Source organism: Nyctereutes procyonoides, unplaced genomic scaffold, assembly GCF_905146905.1.
Source record: "Nyctereutes procyonoides isolate TBG_1078 unplaced genomic scaffold, NYPRO_anot_genome, whole genome shotgun sequence".
NCBI classification, from domain to species: domain Eukaryota; kingdom Metazoa; phylum Chordata; class Mammalia; order Carnivora; family Canidae; genus Nyctereutes; species Nyctereutes procyonoides.
The window spans coordinates 9,913,836-9,932,966 of NW_026575031.1; the positions used below are offsets into that span (position 1 = coordinate 9,913,836).

The 19,131-nt window shown below is 37.3% G+C and overlaps 1 protein-coding gene across 3 annotated transcripts in view; it reads right to left on the minus strand.

Moving 5' to 3' along the window:
• TP53BP1 (tumor protein p53 binding protein 1) overlaps window positions 1-19,131 on the minus strand; it is a 96,054-nt gene that overhangs the window by 52,031 nt on the left and 24,892 nt on the right. For all 3 annotated transcript variants that reach the window (XM_055316636.1, XM_055316637.1, XM_055316634.1), the window contains exons 3-12: window positions 18,524-18,708; window positions 18,225-18,318; window positions 17,889-17,973; window positions 10,098-10,228; window positions 9,144-9,302; window positions 8,641-8,770; window positions 6,795-6,961; window positions 4,716-4,842; window positions 3,570-3,664; window positions 160-368 (exon numbers count right to left, since the gene is read on the minus strand). In XM_055316636.1, coding sequence (XP_055172611.1) covers window positions 160-368; window positions 3,570-3,664; window positions 4,716-4,842; window positions 6,795-6,961; window positions 8,641-8,770; window positions 9,144-9,302; window positions 10,098-10,228; window positions 17,889-17,973; window positions 18,225-18,318; window positions 18,524-18,708 — 1,382 coding nt within the window. The remainder of the gene's footprint in view (window positions 1-159; window positions 369-3,569; window positions 3,665-4,715; window positions 4,843-6,794; window positions 6,962-8,640; window positions 8,771-9,143; window positions 9,303-10,097; window positions 10,229-17,888; window positions 17,974-18,224; window positions 18,319-18,523; window positions 18,709-19,131) is intronic.

Here is a 19,131-nt window from a genome sequence, read left to right on the forward strand (position 1 = left end):
ATAAAATTTAAAAAAGAAAAAGAAAAGAAAAAGAAAAAGAAAAAGAAAAAGAAAAAGAAAAAGAAAAAGAAAAAGAAAAAGAAAAAGAAAAAGGAAAAGAAAAAAAGATTGTTAAAGAAAAAAAAGTTAATAGGAAAACACTCCTTCTATAATACTCACGTGAGAAAACTCAGGCTGCGATGGGATAGGAAGTGACCCAGGATTAAAGACTGGTGTGCTCTGAGATACTGGTGTTGAGGCCTGTGGTGATATAACAGGCTCAGGTGGGACAGGAGGGTTTTCTATCTCCACTGGTTCATCATCTTGGAGTTTCTTCTCAAAAGATTCTCCTTTTCCTTCTGATAACACTGACATGTCCATTGGCTCATCTGGTTTAAAGCACGAAAAGCAAATTGAAAAATAAGTACTCATCAATATTACTCATGTTCTAACACCACTAGTACCAACTGTATTACAGAAATTTCTATTCCTAAAAAACAATGATTTAATTTTCAGAAAAGCAGAGATTAACAGTAGATTGAGTCACAGAAATCTAGCATTACACTTTGTTCCCCTGGGAGGAGGAAGGTCCACACTCCCCAAATCCTCAGATACAGATGAAACTGGGGTTCATCTCAGGATACCCATTCATCCACATGAAATGTTAAATTAACTAGGATCCTCTAAAACACCTTTCCCTACTATAACTCAGTTTTTCCTATTTTGCATAGGAACCTTCAGATTAATGTCACCAAATTTAACCATCATATATTTTGCCACAGGCCTTGAAAGGCAGAACTTGCTCACCACTCTATTACCTACTTATTTATGAACTCATTATATTTGCATTAGCAACTGCTAAGCAGAGAGATGAATGCCAGGACAAATACAGAAGAAAAAGAATCTATCAATGTCAATCAAGCAGTGATTTATCGAAGAAGGAAGTACCAAGCCACTAATCCTGAGACAAATGGCCCAAGGGGGAAACACACACACACACCACCACCACCACCATCACCACCACCATCACCACCATTACACACACCACCACCATTACACACACCACCACCACCCACCACCACCACCACCACCACCACCACCACCACCACCACCACCACCTTCCCACTGCTTTCCCATAATATACTACCCACCTGTCGGCTAACAGGCTCTTCCTCAGACCCCACCTAGCTAGCTGGGTATTGATTTCACAACGCTTTTCCCCCTATTTTACAACTTGATGCCAAACAGGCTTCCCTCTAGACCACTCTCACAAATTATCTATGCCACTAAGTTTTTCACTGCAATCTACACTACTCACAGTATTGGCTATGCCTCACCTCAGTACCTACTCTTGCTACTCTTGCTGCTTTGCTTGACTTCAACCTCACATTATAGTCTAATTGCTATAGGCCTTGAGTACACTACTACAGCTCTGTTTAAGTATTTTCATTACACCTTTTGATCTCTCTCACCATGACAAGGCACTTATTAAAGACCTACTGTTCTAATAAGCACTACATATAAAAAGGCTTTAGGTTAATAATGAAAGAAAGAAAAAGAAAGAAAGGAAGAAAGAAAGAAAAGAAAGAAAGAAAGAAAAAAGAAAAGGAAGCAAGCAAGCATATAGAGACCACAAACAGTTATGCACATATTAAGCAAATGCATTAAATCTAAAATATCATTGACAGGAGAAAACACAATATGTTACATTAAAAGAGAAACAACAGCACCAAATCACATATATAACATACTCCCAAGTTTATAAAACACTTCTTTACGCATAGAAAATACTCTGAAAGGAAATATAATCAAAAATTAATTATAGCTGGATTGCAGTATCCCGGTGATTTTTATTACCTTCCTATATGCTTTCCAAACTTTCTATAGTGAGTATTAATCATCTTACAATCAGGGAGAGGGCATTTTTAATAGAATTATTTTTTATGTATCTTCAATGTTCACACCATAAATAGAAAAAAGTTTTAAGTATAAGCCAAACTTAACTTGCAGTAGTATTTTTTTGTAAGATGGATTCACTTTTACTTTTTACCAAAGATATCATCAATTATGTCATGCTTAAAATTACAGTAGTCCATTTGGATACCTACAACTGATTTCAAGACAAACAGCCAGACACAAACGTAGTGGCAAAAGAAAGATAAAATTTTGTCATGGGTAAATTACATCTGAAAAACAGTTAAATATATTACTCTATTTACATCACTTGAGAATAAAGTCAGCAGAATATCGTAGGAAGCATGTAAACAACAGATAAGACCACAGGCTCTGGAGGCAGCTGCCTGAGTTCAAACCCTGCCTCTGTGACTTATTAGTTGTGAAACTCTCTGTGACTCTGTTTCCTTACCTGTAAAATGGAGATAAAAGTAACACCTATTTCTTAGGATTGCTGTGAGAGTTCAATGAACAAAACAAAACAACAAAGAAAAGCACCTAGAACCAAAGAGAGGTACACAAAATAGTGCCTGGCATACTTTAAGTGCTCAATAAACAACAGCTATCATACATTATTGGTATGTGAAAGAATAAAAAGGAAAAAAATCATGAAATTTACTGGAAAAGGTTTCATAATAGTAGTAGGAATTTAGAAATATTTTGAATGACTGGGGCACTCAGGTGACTTAGTTGGATAAACGTCCGACTCATGATTTCAGCTCAGGTCATGATCTCAGGGTCATGAGATGGAGCCCATGTCAGGCTCTGCACTGGGCTAGAGCTTGCTTCGGATTCTCTTCTCTCTCTCTCTGCCGCTCACCCTATGCACAAATAAATAAATCTTTAAAAAAAAGAAATATCAGGATGCCTGGGTGGCTCAGCGGTTGAGCATCTGCCTTCAGCTCAGGGCATGACCCTCGAGTCCCAGAAACAAGTCCCACATGGGGCTTCCTGCATGGAGCCTGCTTCTCCCTCTGCCTGTGTCTCTGCCTCTCTCTATGCCTCTCATGAATAAATAAATAAAAATATATTTTAAAAAAAGATAGATCTTGAGTAAGTGACTGGATATGAACTAGAACAGAGTAAAAGAGGTTTAGTTACTGAGATAAATTAAGTGAAAAAGAAATCTTTCTTGTGATTAAATAGAACATCACTAGGTCCGCAATGGATGTGAATGAAGTCAAAATTTCTACCACCTGCTCCTAGCCACTCTTCCACTAAAACTGCTTTGGTGATAGCAAAAGTAACCTTTAAAGAGCACAAGAAACAGTTTTTGATTCCCTTTCACCAAGACCTTGTCAACATGTACTGGAAACTACTGGACTATTAGTAATAAACTCAATTCTTCACTAATATACCATTGTAATATACTACTTTGAGTTCAACCTTAAAAACAGAAAAATTTTACCTTAAGGATCTTTTAAAAAATTAAATCAACAATACAGAATTTTCATAAAAATCAGTGTTAGAAGAGCAGATAATTGAGAACACTTTTACACTAGGTCACATCCCTGAAGGTGGGACAGATATCAGTCTATTAAATACTATCACAGTGTTCAAACAAGAAGCTACGTTTTGCAAGGCAGAAGTGCTCCTCCTCTTCTGAGGATCAGCAGACAGATCAAGAGAGAGCTCACCTTTTCTCCCTTCTTGCTCTGTGGGACTGCTAGGAACGATAAAAGGGGTAGATCGGAAAGCATCAGGGGAAGGAGCAACAAGATCTGAGGAATTCCTTTATGTAAAGAGAGAATTTACAGGTTATTTTACCACAGCCACAGTTTTACATTTGTTTTTTACTTTCTAATAGCAAAAATATCTAAGTCATTCAGCGAAATCTTATTAACAATCTCTCAAACAGCTACCAGACATTGGTAGAAGAGCGATGAATAATACTTAACTATTTCTCATACCAGACACATCCAAAATTAGAATTAAAAAAAAAAAAAAAAAAGAGTAAGGGAGGGCAGCCCCAGTGGCTCAGCGGTTTAGCGCCACCTGCAGCCCAGGGCATGATCCTGGAGACCCAGGATCAAGTCCCACATCAGGCTCCCTGCATGGAGCCTGCTTCTCCCGCTGCCTGTGTCTCTGCCTCTCTCTCTCTCTCTCTCTCTCTCTCTCTCTCTCTCTCTCTCTCTCTCTCTCTCCCCCCCCCGTGTCTCTCGTGAATAAATAAATAAAAACCTTAAAAAAAAAAGAATAAAATCTTTAAAAAAAAAAAGAGTAAGGATAAAGCCATATAATTCTAAGAGAAGTAAATAATCGGACAAAAGGACACCATGATTGCAAAGCAGGAGAAACTACTACAAAATACATTCATCTGCAGAAATGAGATAAAAATATTAACACCATTTTTTGCCTACTATTAGAAAAATCAGGCACGTTTTTATTTAAAAAAAAAAAAAGCCTCTTTGCCATAACACAGAGATAAAATACTCTAATTACTATTAGCTCTAGTATAACCTATTCTCCACCCCTAAGCTGTTAAATGGAAACAACTGCTGGTCAAATGGAGGAGCAGAATGCTTATTTTGGATGTATAAGAGTACATAACTGGGCAGTTTCTTCCTAGTGAAACCTTTGGGCTACTATTATAAAACCTCAAAACAAGAAAGCAGAGCTACCTGCCTTCAATAGGTCCACTAAGTTCTTAATCCAAAAATTCTAAAGCCTAGAGTTTGCCTTTTGGTTTAAAAAAGAATTCTGGACCAGTAGACAATTTTAGCCCTTTTAACCTTAGCCTAAGACCCTTGTTTCCTTGGCAGAGCTATTTCAGGATTACTTACGTGGAAAGACTCTCCTGAACAAGGGACCTCTGACCAGATAGCTGCAGGAGGTGCAGAGTGGTAGCAGGTGTGGAAACTAGAGAAATTCCACCTTCTTCCCTTAAAGGAGTAGAGCAAGCACCAGAAGCTTTCAAAAAAAGAGAGAAAAAAAAAATTCTAGTTGCATTTGCTTCTCAGATTGACATTACTCAGTTGTAAAAAAAAGAAAGAAAAGAAAGAAAGAAAGAAAGAAAGAAAGAAAGAAAGAAAGAAAAGAAAGAAAGAAAAGAAAAAAAAAAGAAAAAAAAAAAGAGACCATTGAGTACTGCTAAAGAATAATATCCATGTTTCCAACCATGTTCCAAGAGGGCAGAAACTGTTCTCTAGTTGTAGTACAGTCAATGAAATGGATGCTAACACAAATTCTGAGTGACCATTCAATCCCACCCTCCCTACTAAATTATAGGTTTCTTTTTTTTTTTTTTTTTTTTAAGATTTTATTCATTTATTTGAGAGAGCATAAGCAGGGCCTGAGGGTTGGAGGGGTATAAAACGGAAAGGGACAAACAACCTGGGGCTCTCGATCACAGGACTCTAGGATCATAACCTGAGCTAAAGGCAGACACTTAACCAACTGAGCCACCCAGGTGTCTTAAATTATGGATTTCCTTAATACAGAACTGACAAAAAAGGATTCCTTAGTCCTTTCTATTCTGATCAAAGCTTGGAGGAAAAAGGCAGAATTCTAAAACCTCTTCTTTCTTGTGAAGCTTCTATTATAAAACAGCAAGTAAGCCTTTTATTCCAAGGTTTACCTAAAGTGAAGTAAAGCTCATGCCACGATGCAGATGGGAAAAGTCAAAACAATGCACTTAACACCTGATGATGTGGATGCAGCAATTTTCATGATTAGAACGTGAGCCTCCTCAGAAGAGAAAAAATACTAATGCATTAGTAAAAGGATATATAAGCAGCCATTACTGATTTATATTATGAAGAATCTCCTGTTGGTCCCTTCTCCCTAGCAATAGATGGGAATATCAGCTACATTAATCTGAAGTATAAAGGAATTTCTTGGGTCACTGGGTGGCTCAATTGTTAAGCATCTGCCTTCAGCTAGGTCATGATCTTAGAGTCCTGGGATCGGGGCCACCTTGGACTCCCTGCTCAATGAAAGGGGGAGGTGTCTGCTTCTCCCTTTCCCTCTTCCCCCAACCTGTACATGCATGCTCATGCTCTCTCAAACAAAGGAATTTCTTAAATACAACCTTATAGCTTCAGTGAAAGACCAAGAAAGTTTCCTTGGTGACTCTTTGAATGTCTTGCACACATTCCCAGCAGATAGTAAAGGAATATAACCTTTTCTTCTTCCCTCCTTACAACCAACACATATTTTGCTGGTTGTTACTGAAGCTATCTGGCTCTGTGAGATTTCGGAATGGGGAGTGGTGGAGGTTAACAAAATGTGAAACAAAAACCATTCCAGTCTTATATAAGTTTTATGTTCTTTCTGCTAGGCCATAACTTCCTATTTCTGATAGATGAGTAGAAAGACTATTGCCCAGGTCATTATGAAAAATCTATACTTATTTATCATGATATTTAAGATCTGAAGATCTATGGTGAAAGAGCTACTCTGTCCAAAATATTAAATTTACCATATTACTATTATTCCTCAATATCTCCATCTAAACAGAGAGAAAACTATGTCAAAATATTAAAGAGCAATCATTCCCAAAAGCCCTTCTCATTAATAAACTAGAAACATATTTTCCTTCTATATTACAAACAAGTCTACATATCTATCAAGTGCCTTCTAACTTAAATAGTGGCCTCCAAACAGAAATAAAGTTTAGATGTTTGGGGATCCCTGGGTGGCTTAGCAGTTTAGTGCCTGCCTTTGGCCCAGGGCGTGATCCCTGATTCCCAGGTTCGACTCCCACATCAGGCTCCTTGCATGGAGCCTACTTCTCCCTCTCCCTCTGCCTGTGTCTCTGCCTCTCTCTGTGTGTCTGTCATGAATAAATAAAATCTTTTTTAAAAAAAAAAAGTTTAGATCTTTGGGGAAGAGAAGCTACAGCAACTAATTCTTCTTTGTACCTGCTTTATTGCTCTGGTCAAACAAGTCTTCCTGAGTTGACAAAACCTCAGGTTCTGGTGACTTCTGAATCTTCAGTCCACCTTGCAAAAGCTCTTGAGCAGTTATTCGTTCATTTGTTTCCATAGCAGCAAGAGATACTTTGGGACTAGAAGGCATATCCTCTGACCTAAGGAAATTCAAATCACCAGGAGAAAGAGTTGCTAGTTCAAATACTCTCACCTCCGAATTAAAAAGCTTTTCCTGTTTTATGTTTTCCCTTTAATAAACTCAAAACTTCCGGTGGCTCTAGTTTATGCAACTATGTCCTAAAAGTGAAATAAGCTACTTTTTATGATACAAAGCCTCAGCCCATTTCAAAGCCTATCTCTCACACAGTAAGAGTCTTTTCAACTTTGCTCACTGCTGTGCAGCATGCTATCCAAGATTTCTGATAGGTGATTTAAGGATTTTTGTTAAGAATTTCTCCGTTACCTAGGTAAACATGAAAGATTGCGACCCAGACCAGAACAATGTCAGTCCTAATGAGGACCTTCCACAAAAAGAGCTTGGGTGTGAATTATCCTCTGCACTATTGTCACACCCATTATCTATTCCTAGCCCTGTCCATTTGATCTGCTCAACCTAAGCCGGAAACCAAGAATCCTTCATAACCAACATTATTCATATATTGAAGACTCATTGCTGGCCCCTTTCCAGAGACTTGGGAAATAGATTCACCTACTAAAATGATAGCAAAACTAGCTACAGGGCAACTTCCTAAAGAAAAGCCTAAAAAGTCAGCCCAAGTTAGACTGAGTGTTTTGCATCAGAAAGACAACTTCTCTTGATATTCAATTTTGTTCAGCACCCCATTCCCACTGTCTCCACTGAAGGAAGCTAGAAAACAATACTGAATGTTTATTCATCACCTTCCCCAAATTGGAAGCATCCCCGTTTCCCCCTGCCAAATCCAAACTTGAGCTGTTGACCAGAGGCAATGCAGTTTGGGACACAACAATCACCATAGGTAGAGACTAGAGATATGCCTAATTTCTACCAAGGTGCCTAATTCCTACCAAGTTAAGACCTAGACGACTTGGGAAAGAATACATCTCTAAAAGCTACACATTTCAGCAAGATACCTGAGGGCCAAAGTAATTTGGGTACTCCTTACTTAAATATAGGAACAGATTTTCAAATATATTATTGACTCCTCATAACACTAGAGAGGGTATGAAAGTCCTCCCATAGAAAGACCGTGCCTCTGTAGACAAAGATCAAAGAGGAGTGACAAGCCAAGATTAAGGAATCATGCTTATAGGGGCACCTGGCTGGCTCAGTTGGTGGAGCATGCAACTCCTGATCTTAGGGTTTGTGTTCGAGCCCCATGTGTTAGATGCAGAAATTACTTAAAAATAAAAATCTTAAAAAAAAAAAAAAGGGAGGGGAGAAGGTGGGCAGCCCTGGTGGCACAGCGGTTTAGCGCCGCCTGCAGCCCAGGGTGTGATCCTGGAGACCCCGGATTGAGTCCCACGTCAGGCTCCCTGCATGGAGCCTGCTTCTCCCTCTGCCTGTGTCTCTGCCTCTCTCTGTCTCTCATGAATGAATAAATAAAATCTTTAAAAAAAAAAAAAGGAGTCATGCTTTAGTTACTGAAGCAATAAAATGGCCTTGTAATATGCCTGAAGATGAGATGAAGACACAGTAAAAATTCATAAACAACCAATGTTTCCACTGGACCAGAAATATGCACATTATAAGGGGGGGAAAATCAACAATTTCTAAAAATGTTTCCACCTAGCCAAGTAAAACAAGTATGATCCTAAAGCAAAAACTCAATAATACTATCTAGAAAGAGTAGTTTACCTTGCAGATGGTGGGTTTTGCTCTTCTAACCCAGGTACATCCTTACTGGTCTTTGTTTCCACAGGGACATCCCTGCTAGGCTGTTCTGCCATGGAGATATCTTCATTGGACTGTTCTTCATGTTTAATTCCTTGAAATTTTAAAAGACAGGAGAAGACATTTAATTTTTCAAAGTACTAGAAGCAGTCCCAAATACGTTTTTAAAGGCAAAGATTTTAATAAAAAGTCCAATTTGAAAATATATACAGGCATCATTCCAAAAAAGGAAAATAACCAGTAACCCCCAAAAAATAAATAACCAGTAACCCACTTACAAAAACTCTCATTAATCTTCAAGCCGTCAACTAATAAGTATTTGCCAGACAACTCTGCAACCTTACTATATTAACTTAGACTATATTAACTTAGTAGCTATAAAATCTATCAAGGAAAAGATAACCAACTCTAGCTTGGTAGGAAAATGTTTATAAATAATTCCTAATGCCAAAAAATATGTTTCATACCAATATTAGCATCCATATTAGACAGCCTAGTATAACCAGAGTTGGTGGTTACTGATAGTAGAGGCTCTTTATCTACTTCATATGGCAAAGTATGTTCTTCAACATCCTGGCTCTGGGACAGTTCCAGAACTCCAAAGCCCAACTGTGATGAGGCAGGATCTAGAAACAAAACCCCAAGAAATTAGGTAGCATGTCACAATATTATGCACCATATAAGGTGCTGTCCCTTAGCACATAAAAGGGTCATTTTAAGTCATCCACACCAAATCCCTGACTCAACGTTTTTCAAAATAAAATTAAAAATAAAGGCACTAAAAGTAAGGGTGCCTGAGTGGCTCAGTTAATCATCCACCTCTTGATTTCAACTCAGGTCATGATCTCAGGGTCATGAGGATCAAGTCCCACAATATTGGGCTCCACGCTCAGCTGAGAGTCAGCTTGAAATCCTCTCCTTCTCCCTCTGCCCCTCCCCTGGCTTGTGCATTCACTCACATTCTCTCTCAAAAATAAATACATCTTTTTTAAAAACACAAAACAATAAGAATAAAGGCACTAAAAGAGGGAAAATATGTAATGAAGCAAAAAATTACATATTATAAAACCTTATGAGTACCTTATAGGTAGACTATGTCTACTTTCTGAAGATAAACATAAACTATAACCACCTACACAGCAATTCTGATTGTGCTTCCACACAGGAAGCATACATCCCCAAAATATTTGAAAAACAAATGTAACAAGAATCAATATGCAGAAAGGGGGCTATCCAATAAGCATCAAATTCCTGAACATCAAATTTGGTGGAGTATCTTAGACAACTGTAAATTTCTTAATGACTCTTCTCAATTTAATGATGAGAAATCTGTAACTCGATAAAGAGAGATTTAGATATCTACATGCTTATGTGAAAGGGACTTAGAACAATTAACTATCCAGAAAAAGGCATAAAGCTACCTTCAGCACCAAGTGAGTGTGTGGTAATATCATCTCTAGTATCTTCTTCCTTTTCCTCCTCCTTCTCTTCCACTTCTTCTTCCTTCTCTTCACCCGCAGGAGGAGCAGATTCCACTGACATTCCCAAAACACTAAACAGCAGAAAGAAACGATCATGTATTCCCAGATAGGCTGGGACACTTTGCTCAAAGCACTCTTCAAAATTTACTGTGACACCCCACATACCAATATCTTAAACCAATCTTAAAAGACTAAAAAGCCTGGTCCCCATTAGTGCTTCTTTCTACAAAAAGCACCTGAAAGGATGACAACCAAAACACATTGCTCAGAATTAAGTAAGAAATACTTAAGAGAAGAACAAACATACTTGGAATTTTACCTTTCTCTGAAAAAACTTAAGCAGGGAGAAAAAAAATCTTATCCTCAAGAGAATTACTGACAAGTGACATAAGATAGGCGTTAGATGTGTAGTGAAGAGACTCAAAAATACATCAACTGAATCAGACACAGTTCACAAAAATATTTTAGTGAAAAACCTTAGAATAGATAAATAAAATCTGAGTGTCTGAATAAAATTCAGGTCTGTATATTTAAAGGAAGTTAATGGTCAAAAAACATTACGAGCAAAAGTAAAAGACAACGATTAGGAAAAAATACTGCAACAAATGTAAAAGAATAATCTTCAAAAAATATAAGAAATTCATATGAAGAACCCCAAAACATAAATGAACAGACAACTCATAAAGAAGAAATTCAAGTATCTTTAAACATGTAGAAAAACATATAAACCAATTGTTGCTCATCAAATTAGAAAAAAATAAATAGTATACTACTATTTGGTGCTGCCCAAACCTGAGATAAGCATTATCATATAATGTTTATGACACTAAATTAGTTTCTTATAAACTAACAGAACCTTTCTGGAGAACAATTTGGAAAGATGTTTCTAAAAAAGCTCTAAAAAGTGTTTGTAACCCAATAATTTCAATAACATCAAGAAATAATTTGAAATTTGGAAAAATCCTTGTACAAGCTTATTTCTCAATGTTTACTGTGATTAAAAAATACCTCTAAGTCCAGTAAAGGAAAATAATTAAATAATTTCCTGATCCATAAAACTGTTGTATATTCTGCAACTATTAAAAATGTTTGAAAAAAAATATTTGAAAAAAACAAAGTGTAAAAGACCTGGATTGGATCCTGGAAAACTAAACAGATCAGTAAATTAATATATTTGAAACAATGTTTATTATAAAATATATTTTGACATCCGATACAAGTGTGAAAATCTGAATAGAACTACATTACTAGGTATTACGGAATTAATATTTCCTTAGGTGTGATAAGGGTATTATGATTATATAAAATAATGTATTATTCTTAGGGAATAAATGCTGAAGTATTAAAGGGTAACTATGATGTCTGCAACTTAGTTTCAAACAATCCAGTCCCCTAAAATGTGTATTTTATGTATGTTTATGTGTGAGTATGTGTGTATACGTACATACATATAGAGAACAAGTATGTACTATCCTTTTATCTTTCCTGTGGGTTTAAATTTTTAAATGAGAAACTTCAGGAAAATGTTATTAAGTGTTTTAACTGCCATGGGAAAAATTCCATGTTGTTAAGCAAAAAAGGTCAAACAAAAACTTTTAATTTACACAAGTCAACCATCAAGTGCACACACACAAAAGAGGGGAAATATGCCAAAATGTTTATAGCAATTAGCCTCTGGGTGGCAGAATTATAGGCAACATTTTTCGCTTCCTTGAAACTTTCTATACATTTAATGTTTTGTATAAAGACTACTGAGCATAACTATAATGAGCATTAAAAGGTGTATACATAAATATGCAAAGTTGGGGACTATGATCCAAGGAAAAGGGACTAAGATTTTCACAAAAATAAAATAGAATATTACCTATATAACTGAGAAGACCAGTTACATAACCTTGGGAACTACAGGGAAAGTCCAAGAGCAAACATGACAAAATTAGAAGAGCAATGAAAGACAACACAAACCACATACTTTGGCTCTTCCTCAGTCTCTTTTCTTGGTTTTGCTTCATGTCCTTCCCTGACCTCTAAATGCTGGTAGGCACGGTGAGTCCTTGGAACTTCACCTTTACTCACCGCCTTAATGATCTTATCCAGACTCAGCTTTAAATACCATCCACATATACTAGTGACTCTGCAATTTAAATTTCCAGAGTAGTTAGACCTTCCCCCTGAGCTCCATCCAGACTTGTGTATCAATTGTCTCCAACTGTTCTTGAAAAGTCAGCTCAACTTCAGTATGTCTAAACCTGACCTTCTTCTGCAGTCTTATGCATCTCTTCTAGCAGTGACTCCATTCTTCCAGTATTGTTACCTCCCTTTCTCTCATACTCCACAACCAATCAAAAAACCCAGATTCTCACCACTCCTCATCACTTCTACTCTAGTCTGGCCACTGGCTAACATTGCCTAAATTATTTCAGGGGTCGCCTGGGTAGCAGAGTTGGTCAAGCATCCAATTCCTGGTTTCAGCTCAGGTTGTGATCAAGGGTCATGAGGTCTAAAGCTCAGCACGGAGGCTGCTTGGGATTCTCGCTCTCCCTCTGCCCTCCTACTTGTATATGCTCTCTTTCACTCTCTAAAATAAATAAATACGTTCAGTAGTCTTCTAGTTGGTCTTCTTGCCTCTACCCTTGCACCTCCTTCAATCTATTCTCCTTTTTAATTTAAATGCCTTCTTTTTTTCCCCAGCTTTAACAAGGCATAATCCACAAGTAAAAATTGTACACTCTTCAGTCTATTCTTAATCCAGCGGCTAGAGTGATCCTGTCAAAATCTAAGTCAGATTATGTCATTCCTCTGTTCAAACCCCTTAAATGCCTTCCTATCTCACTAAAACAGCTGAATTCCTCACACTGGCCTGTAAGGCCTCACATATTCTGGTTCCACCTTTACTTCTCTGACTTCCCACTTCTCTCCATCATTCTATTCCAGCCAAGCCATGCTGACCTCCTTGTCATTTCTCAAATATTCCAGGCACACTCATACCTCAGGGCCTTTGCACTTGCTGTTCTCAATGCATGGACTGCACTTAGCCCAGATAACTAGAGACATCACTTAAGAACTTTTAATCAAACATCACATCAGTGAGGCACTCCCTAAGTCACCCTACCTAAACTTGCAACTCCTCTGACATTTTCTATCCCTTTCTCTGCTATTCTCTGCTATATTTTTCTCTTCAGCCCTTAGTGTCTAACATACTATTTACTTATTTACCATGTATTACTATATCCCATATGAGAATGTAAGCTACATTAAGGTCTATGATTTTTATTTTTTCTGATTCTTTGCAACTCCAAAATTCAACACTGCTTGAAATATAGGAGATACCCAATACATATCTGTAGAATGATTAGATGAATCTGAAGAGGCCTGAAATAAATCAGATTAAAGACAAAAAAAATAGTATTGATGTTAAACTTTTTTCCACTGTCTGAAGCTGATGAAAACAAAGGTTTAAATTCATTATTTAGAAATACACAGGGCACCTAGGTTGCTCAGTAGGTTAAGCAACTATCCACATTCAGCTCAGCTCATGATCTCAGGGTTCTGGGATCAAGCCCCACATCAGGCTCCCTGCTCAGCGGGGAGTCTGCCTCTCCCTCTCCCTCTGCCCCTCTCTCCACTCATGCTCTCTGTCTCTCTTAAACAAATAAAATCTTAAAATAAATACATTATTTAGAAATACAAAAGTAGCCATTAAAAGAACTAAAATAATAACTATCAAAAATTGGGAGTGTTTTGAGTTAAATCCGCATCTTTCATTATATAATTCAACTGTCTTAATTTGATAAAACAAGAAATGGCAGTATAATGGTGTTAGGTTTACAATAGCATTGAGTGCTAGGAAGATAACCTCTCAAAGAAGTTAAAACACACTTAAAGGGTTGCCTCTGTGAAAAGGGACCACGGGTGGATAAGGACCCTGCTTTTTATTATAAGCTCATTTTTATTTAAGTAGGCTCCATACCCAACATGGAGCCCAACGTGGGGCTTGAACCCATAACCCTAAGACTGAGACCTGAGCTGAAATCAAGGTAGGACACTTAACTGGCTGAGCCAGCCAGGCACCTCTATCAGCTATTTTTTAAATAAACTATGTATTTATATTGCTCTGTTAAAAGTATTTGACAGACCTCATCAGAATTAAAAACTTGGTCTGTGAAAAGCCCTCTGAAAAGGATGAAAAGACAAACTACAGAGTGAGAGAAAATACTTGCAAACCACATATCCTATGAAGGACTAATAACTAGAATATATAAAGTACTTTCAAAATACAATTTTTAAACATTCAATTAGAAAATGGACAGAAGACATTAACAGACATTTCCTTTAAAAGGATGTACAGATGGCAAATAAGCACATGAAAAGATGTTCAACATTACTTGCCACTAGGGAAATGCAAATTAAAACGAGATACATCACTACACTCTTATCAGAATGGCAATAAAATAGTGACACCACCAAATGCTGGTGAGAAGGGATAGACTGAAAAAAAAAAAAGAGAGAGAGAAGGGATAGACTGGATCTCTTACACTGCAAGTGAAACTATAAAATGATACAGCAACTCTAGAAAATAGTTTGGCAGTTTCTTAAAAAAAAAATAAATATGCAACTGCCCACCTGGCCATTTATTCCAGAGATATGAAGACTTATATTCACACAAAAACTAGCACGCAAATGTTCAGAGCAACTTTGTTGTTTTAAGATTTTATTTATTATTTGAGAGAGAGAGAGAGAGAGAGAACGCACACAAGAGCAGGGAATGGGGCGGAGGGAAAGGGAGAGAATCCCAAGCAAACTCTGAGCTGAGCACAGAGCCTGATGCGGGGCTTGATCTCACAACCCTGAAATCATTATCTGAGCTAAAACCAAGAGTCAGACATCTAACTGACTGAGCCACCCAGCTGCCCTGGGAGCAATTTTATTTTTAACAGCCAAAAACCAGATCAACCTAGACTTCCTACAATAGGTAAATGGTTAAACTGTGGTATATCCACACCATGGAACATTACTCAGCAATAAAAAGGAATGAACTACCCATACATGCAACAATTTGGATGGATCTCCCAGGAATTACGCTAAAAAAAGTCTATCCCACGGGTTACATAACGTATGATCCCATTTATATAACATTTTGAAATGACAAAATATCACAAAGGATAGTCTTAATTAGTGATCGCCAGAGGTTCAGTAAGAGAAAAGGTGGGTATGGCAATAAAAGGATAGCACTAGGGATCCTTGTGGTGCTGGAATCGTTCAGTATGTTGATTTATAGTGGTAGATACACAGGTAACTAGACTTTATAAAAATTCACACACACAAATACAAGTAAAAGTAGGGAAATCTGAATACATTCAGTGGATTTTACCAATGTTAATATCCTGATTATGATTTTATACTGCTTTGCAAAACATTACCATTTGGGAAACTGGGCAAAGTTTACAAAGGATCTCTAAGTATTATTTCTTACAACTGCATGTGAATCTATAATCGTCTCATTTTCAAAATGGGCCAGCCAGCAAGGGGTGCCTGGCTGGCTCAGTTGGTGAAGCATGCAACTCTGATTCTGAGGTTGTGAGTTCAAGGCCCATGCTAGGTGTAGAGATTACTTAAAATCTTTAAAAAAATAAAATAAAATTTTTACAGGGTAATAAAACAATCTATAGTTCTTTAGTATATTTTAGGATGCTCCATGGTTAGGATCATTGGCTTAATTAGACACTAGATATGAGAGGAAGATTTTTTTGGAATTTTATGTAGAAAAGTTCACAAGCAGCTTTTTTCAAAATGCTTGCATTTATGAATAAAGACAACATTAAAAAAATCAATACACATGTGTTCTGAAGAGCTTTCAATCTCTTGGAAACTCCAAATCCTTTCTAGATTCATGGCCTTTGCACTTGCAATTCCCTCTGTCTGGAAAATTCCTCCTCTCACATGCCACACACTTCTCCCCAGCCCTTCAACTATGCCTAACAAATTCATATTTATAGTTGAGATCACATTCCTTACAGCTTACCCCCCCCCAAAAAAAAGAGAAGCTTACCCCATCACACAGATTAGGTTATATATTATATTTTTCCTCCTTCTTTGCAATGATCACAATTATAACTGCATAGCCATTTATGTAATGATTTAACATCTGTCTCTCTATTAAATTATAAACTCCATAATGGGAAAGCCCCTTTAAAACACCTGCCACGGTGCCTGCACATTTACTGAATGTAAACATTCAAGTTTTGTTTTATTTTTTTAGAGAAAGGACAACACATTGATATGCAAAGAGAAAAGAAGTAGCATGGGACTTCTCTAACAGCATTGCTTCTTTTATAATAAGGGATCTGCAGAGTCCCTGTCCTCACTGGTTCAAACCAAGAGGCCACAAAAATGTAAGCAAGGCCCGTGTGTGTTCTTAAAGAAGTACCATAAACTTAAATGCCTACAGAAAGCAAAACAAGGTAACACAAAGGAGTGAGGTCAGTTAAGAAAAGCAAGAGCACTATAATAAATGATGAATACTTGGCTTCAATGTCCATGTACAATAGCAAATTATGGGGACCACAACTGACCATAGCACTCATGGTCCCCTAAGCAGAGGATAGCTACTCTATTCACAGCTCCAGGCAATTGTTACCAGTAATACAACTGTTGTATTACCTCTGGACTAGTAATGCCAGAAACTGAAAATCCAAGTTTTACATAAAATTTCCCCATTTTAAAATTCTATCAATTAATTTAAATATATTTTACAACCATGTATGGGCCAAACAGAACCCATTTGCAGACCAAAATTGTTTTGAAGTATCCAACTGATGATTTGGGAGAAAAAAATTATGTGCAGAGTACTAAAAAAAAAAAAAAAGTTTATTTTTTAGATAAAACCATACTCTTTCAATACCTCAACCTAACATTCTCCTCTGACTGCTCCCTTTTCTACTATGCCACCACAAGGTCCCTAAGTTATCTAAGTTCTCTTTTGATCTTAGCAGATTTTAGGCAGAAGACTAAGCAGCAGTGAACACTAAAAAAGAAAGAAAAGGCACTTAAGTCAGGAGCACTCAAAGCTCAGCTGTCACTTACAAGCAATGTATGCTACAGCAAGTAATTTAACTTCTTCACCCATCACTTTTCTCCCTCTATGTAACGGACATAAGGTCTTCACTGTACAGCTGCTTTAAGGATGAAATTAAACGAGACTATATCAAACATCCAATCCAGTACCTAACAGAGGATACACTCAATAAATGGGCAAGGTAAAACTATACATAAGACAAAGTAAAAATCACATACTCTCTAGGGTATGAGGTTAAACATTCTGGGTCTAAAACTGGTAAGGTAATTTAGTTGGTAGAACTAAATGTTCTACCATGGTCATGTTTCATGGAAAACATGCCTAACATTTTTGATAATATATATCTAAATATCTTCTGATGATTTTTTTTCCTACTACTAAGTCCTATCTATGCTAAGAATGAAGAACACTTATTTTGTTTTATATGCACGAGAGATCACAATTTGAATAATACAGGTGTAAAAAATGTTTATTACCTTCACAAAAGAGATTCTAGCTATCAGTACTAATATACTAGTTAATACAATCCTCAAATCCCACTTTCTAATTCACAAAAATAAGATTAATCCCTTTATCCTTGGGATGAGGTGATAGGCACAAATAAAAGAATCGATCCATTAATAAATTTAAATAAATTCCTGCCAACACTAGTATACCTGCTTGTCCTGTTTGGCTGAGGTATCTGTTCAATGACCTGACTGATGGAACTACATGCATCCAAATGGGAAGAATCTACAGGTTCTGGGAAGGGAAAACAAAATAAGAATATTAGTATAAAAGGCATTTACCACCAAACGTCAATACAAGTTGAGAAATGTAGACAATATCAATCTAATCAGCTACATTTAAAAAATCAACTTTTTGAGTGCCTACTATGCACCAGATACTGTGCTAAACCTCTTATGTACCTTCCCCACAACTACATGTTTAGATCCACCCAGCTCCAACAAGAGCACTCTTGCAAAAGGGACTAATAGTTTTAAACACCTCACCTGCAGCTTTGTTTTCTTTCAGATGCTCATTGAACCCACTATTACTATCTCCTTGTTCTTCTCCAGCTGTTTGTTCAGGATTGGACACAACATCCTAGAAAATAATACGCAAATAACATCCCCTACTAAATATGAAGTAATCCAAAATGAGGCATACTTTTTGTCAATCTATTGATTTCATTTTTCCAAACAATTTTATCCAAAAGATAGTGATCTCCTAAGTACTTATGTTTGCTGACTGGTTTTGATTAGATAAAAAATATTTTTTCTCAATCATTTCCAAACAAGGTATCACTCACCAACACAGGGTTCTCTTTGTGTGTGTGTAGATTAGGAAGGTGCCGGGATAGCATACTTAAGTGAGAACCAGAATCATCTTCTAGAACCTGGCTTTCAGGCTGAGAATCTTCAATTATCAGGCAAGGAGTGTCTTGCTGAGAGAAATCTGAATCCAACTGACTTCCAGTAGGGTCCATCTGCTCCCCTGGAACGGAATAACAAAAGATCAGTTCGGTGTAACCTACTAGCCTTCCTCACGCAGTTTGAGCTTCAAAAATGGGGCGGAAGTGCAAAAGCTAAGAAAGGGGATCAGTCCAGGACTCCAATTAGATTATATTTATAATCGCTGCAAGCACTTTCCTATCATACCTCCCAAGGCCTGGTTTGCTCGTTATTTACTATCAGCCTGCCAATTCTTCTCCCTCTTCTTTTCCATCACCTTCCCCGTAGACACCCTTTCCTCTCTTCCCTAACCTCTTCTCTCCCCGCCTCTTTTTCCATCCCCCACAACTCTCCTTACGTCCTTCTGGCGCCTCTATGGCCCCCTAAAAGGCTGCTTGGTAATCTCGGTTCGCTAGAACACCCTCAGCCCTTCACGTTTCCTCAAGACCACCCAGCCTTCCCAGTT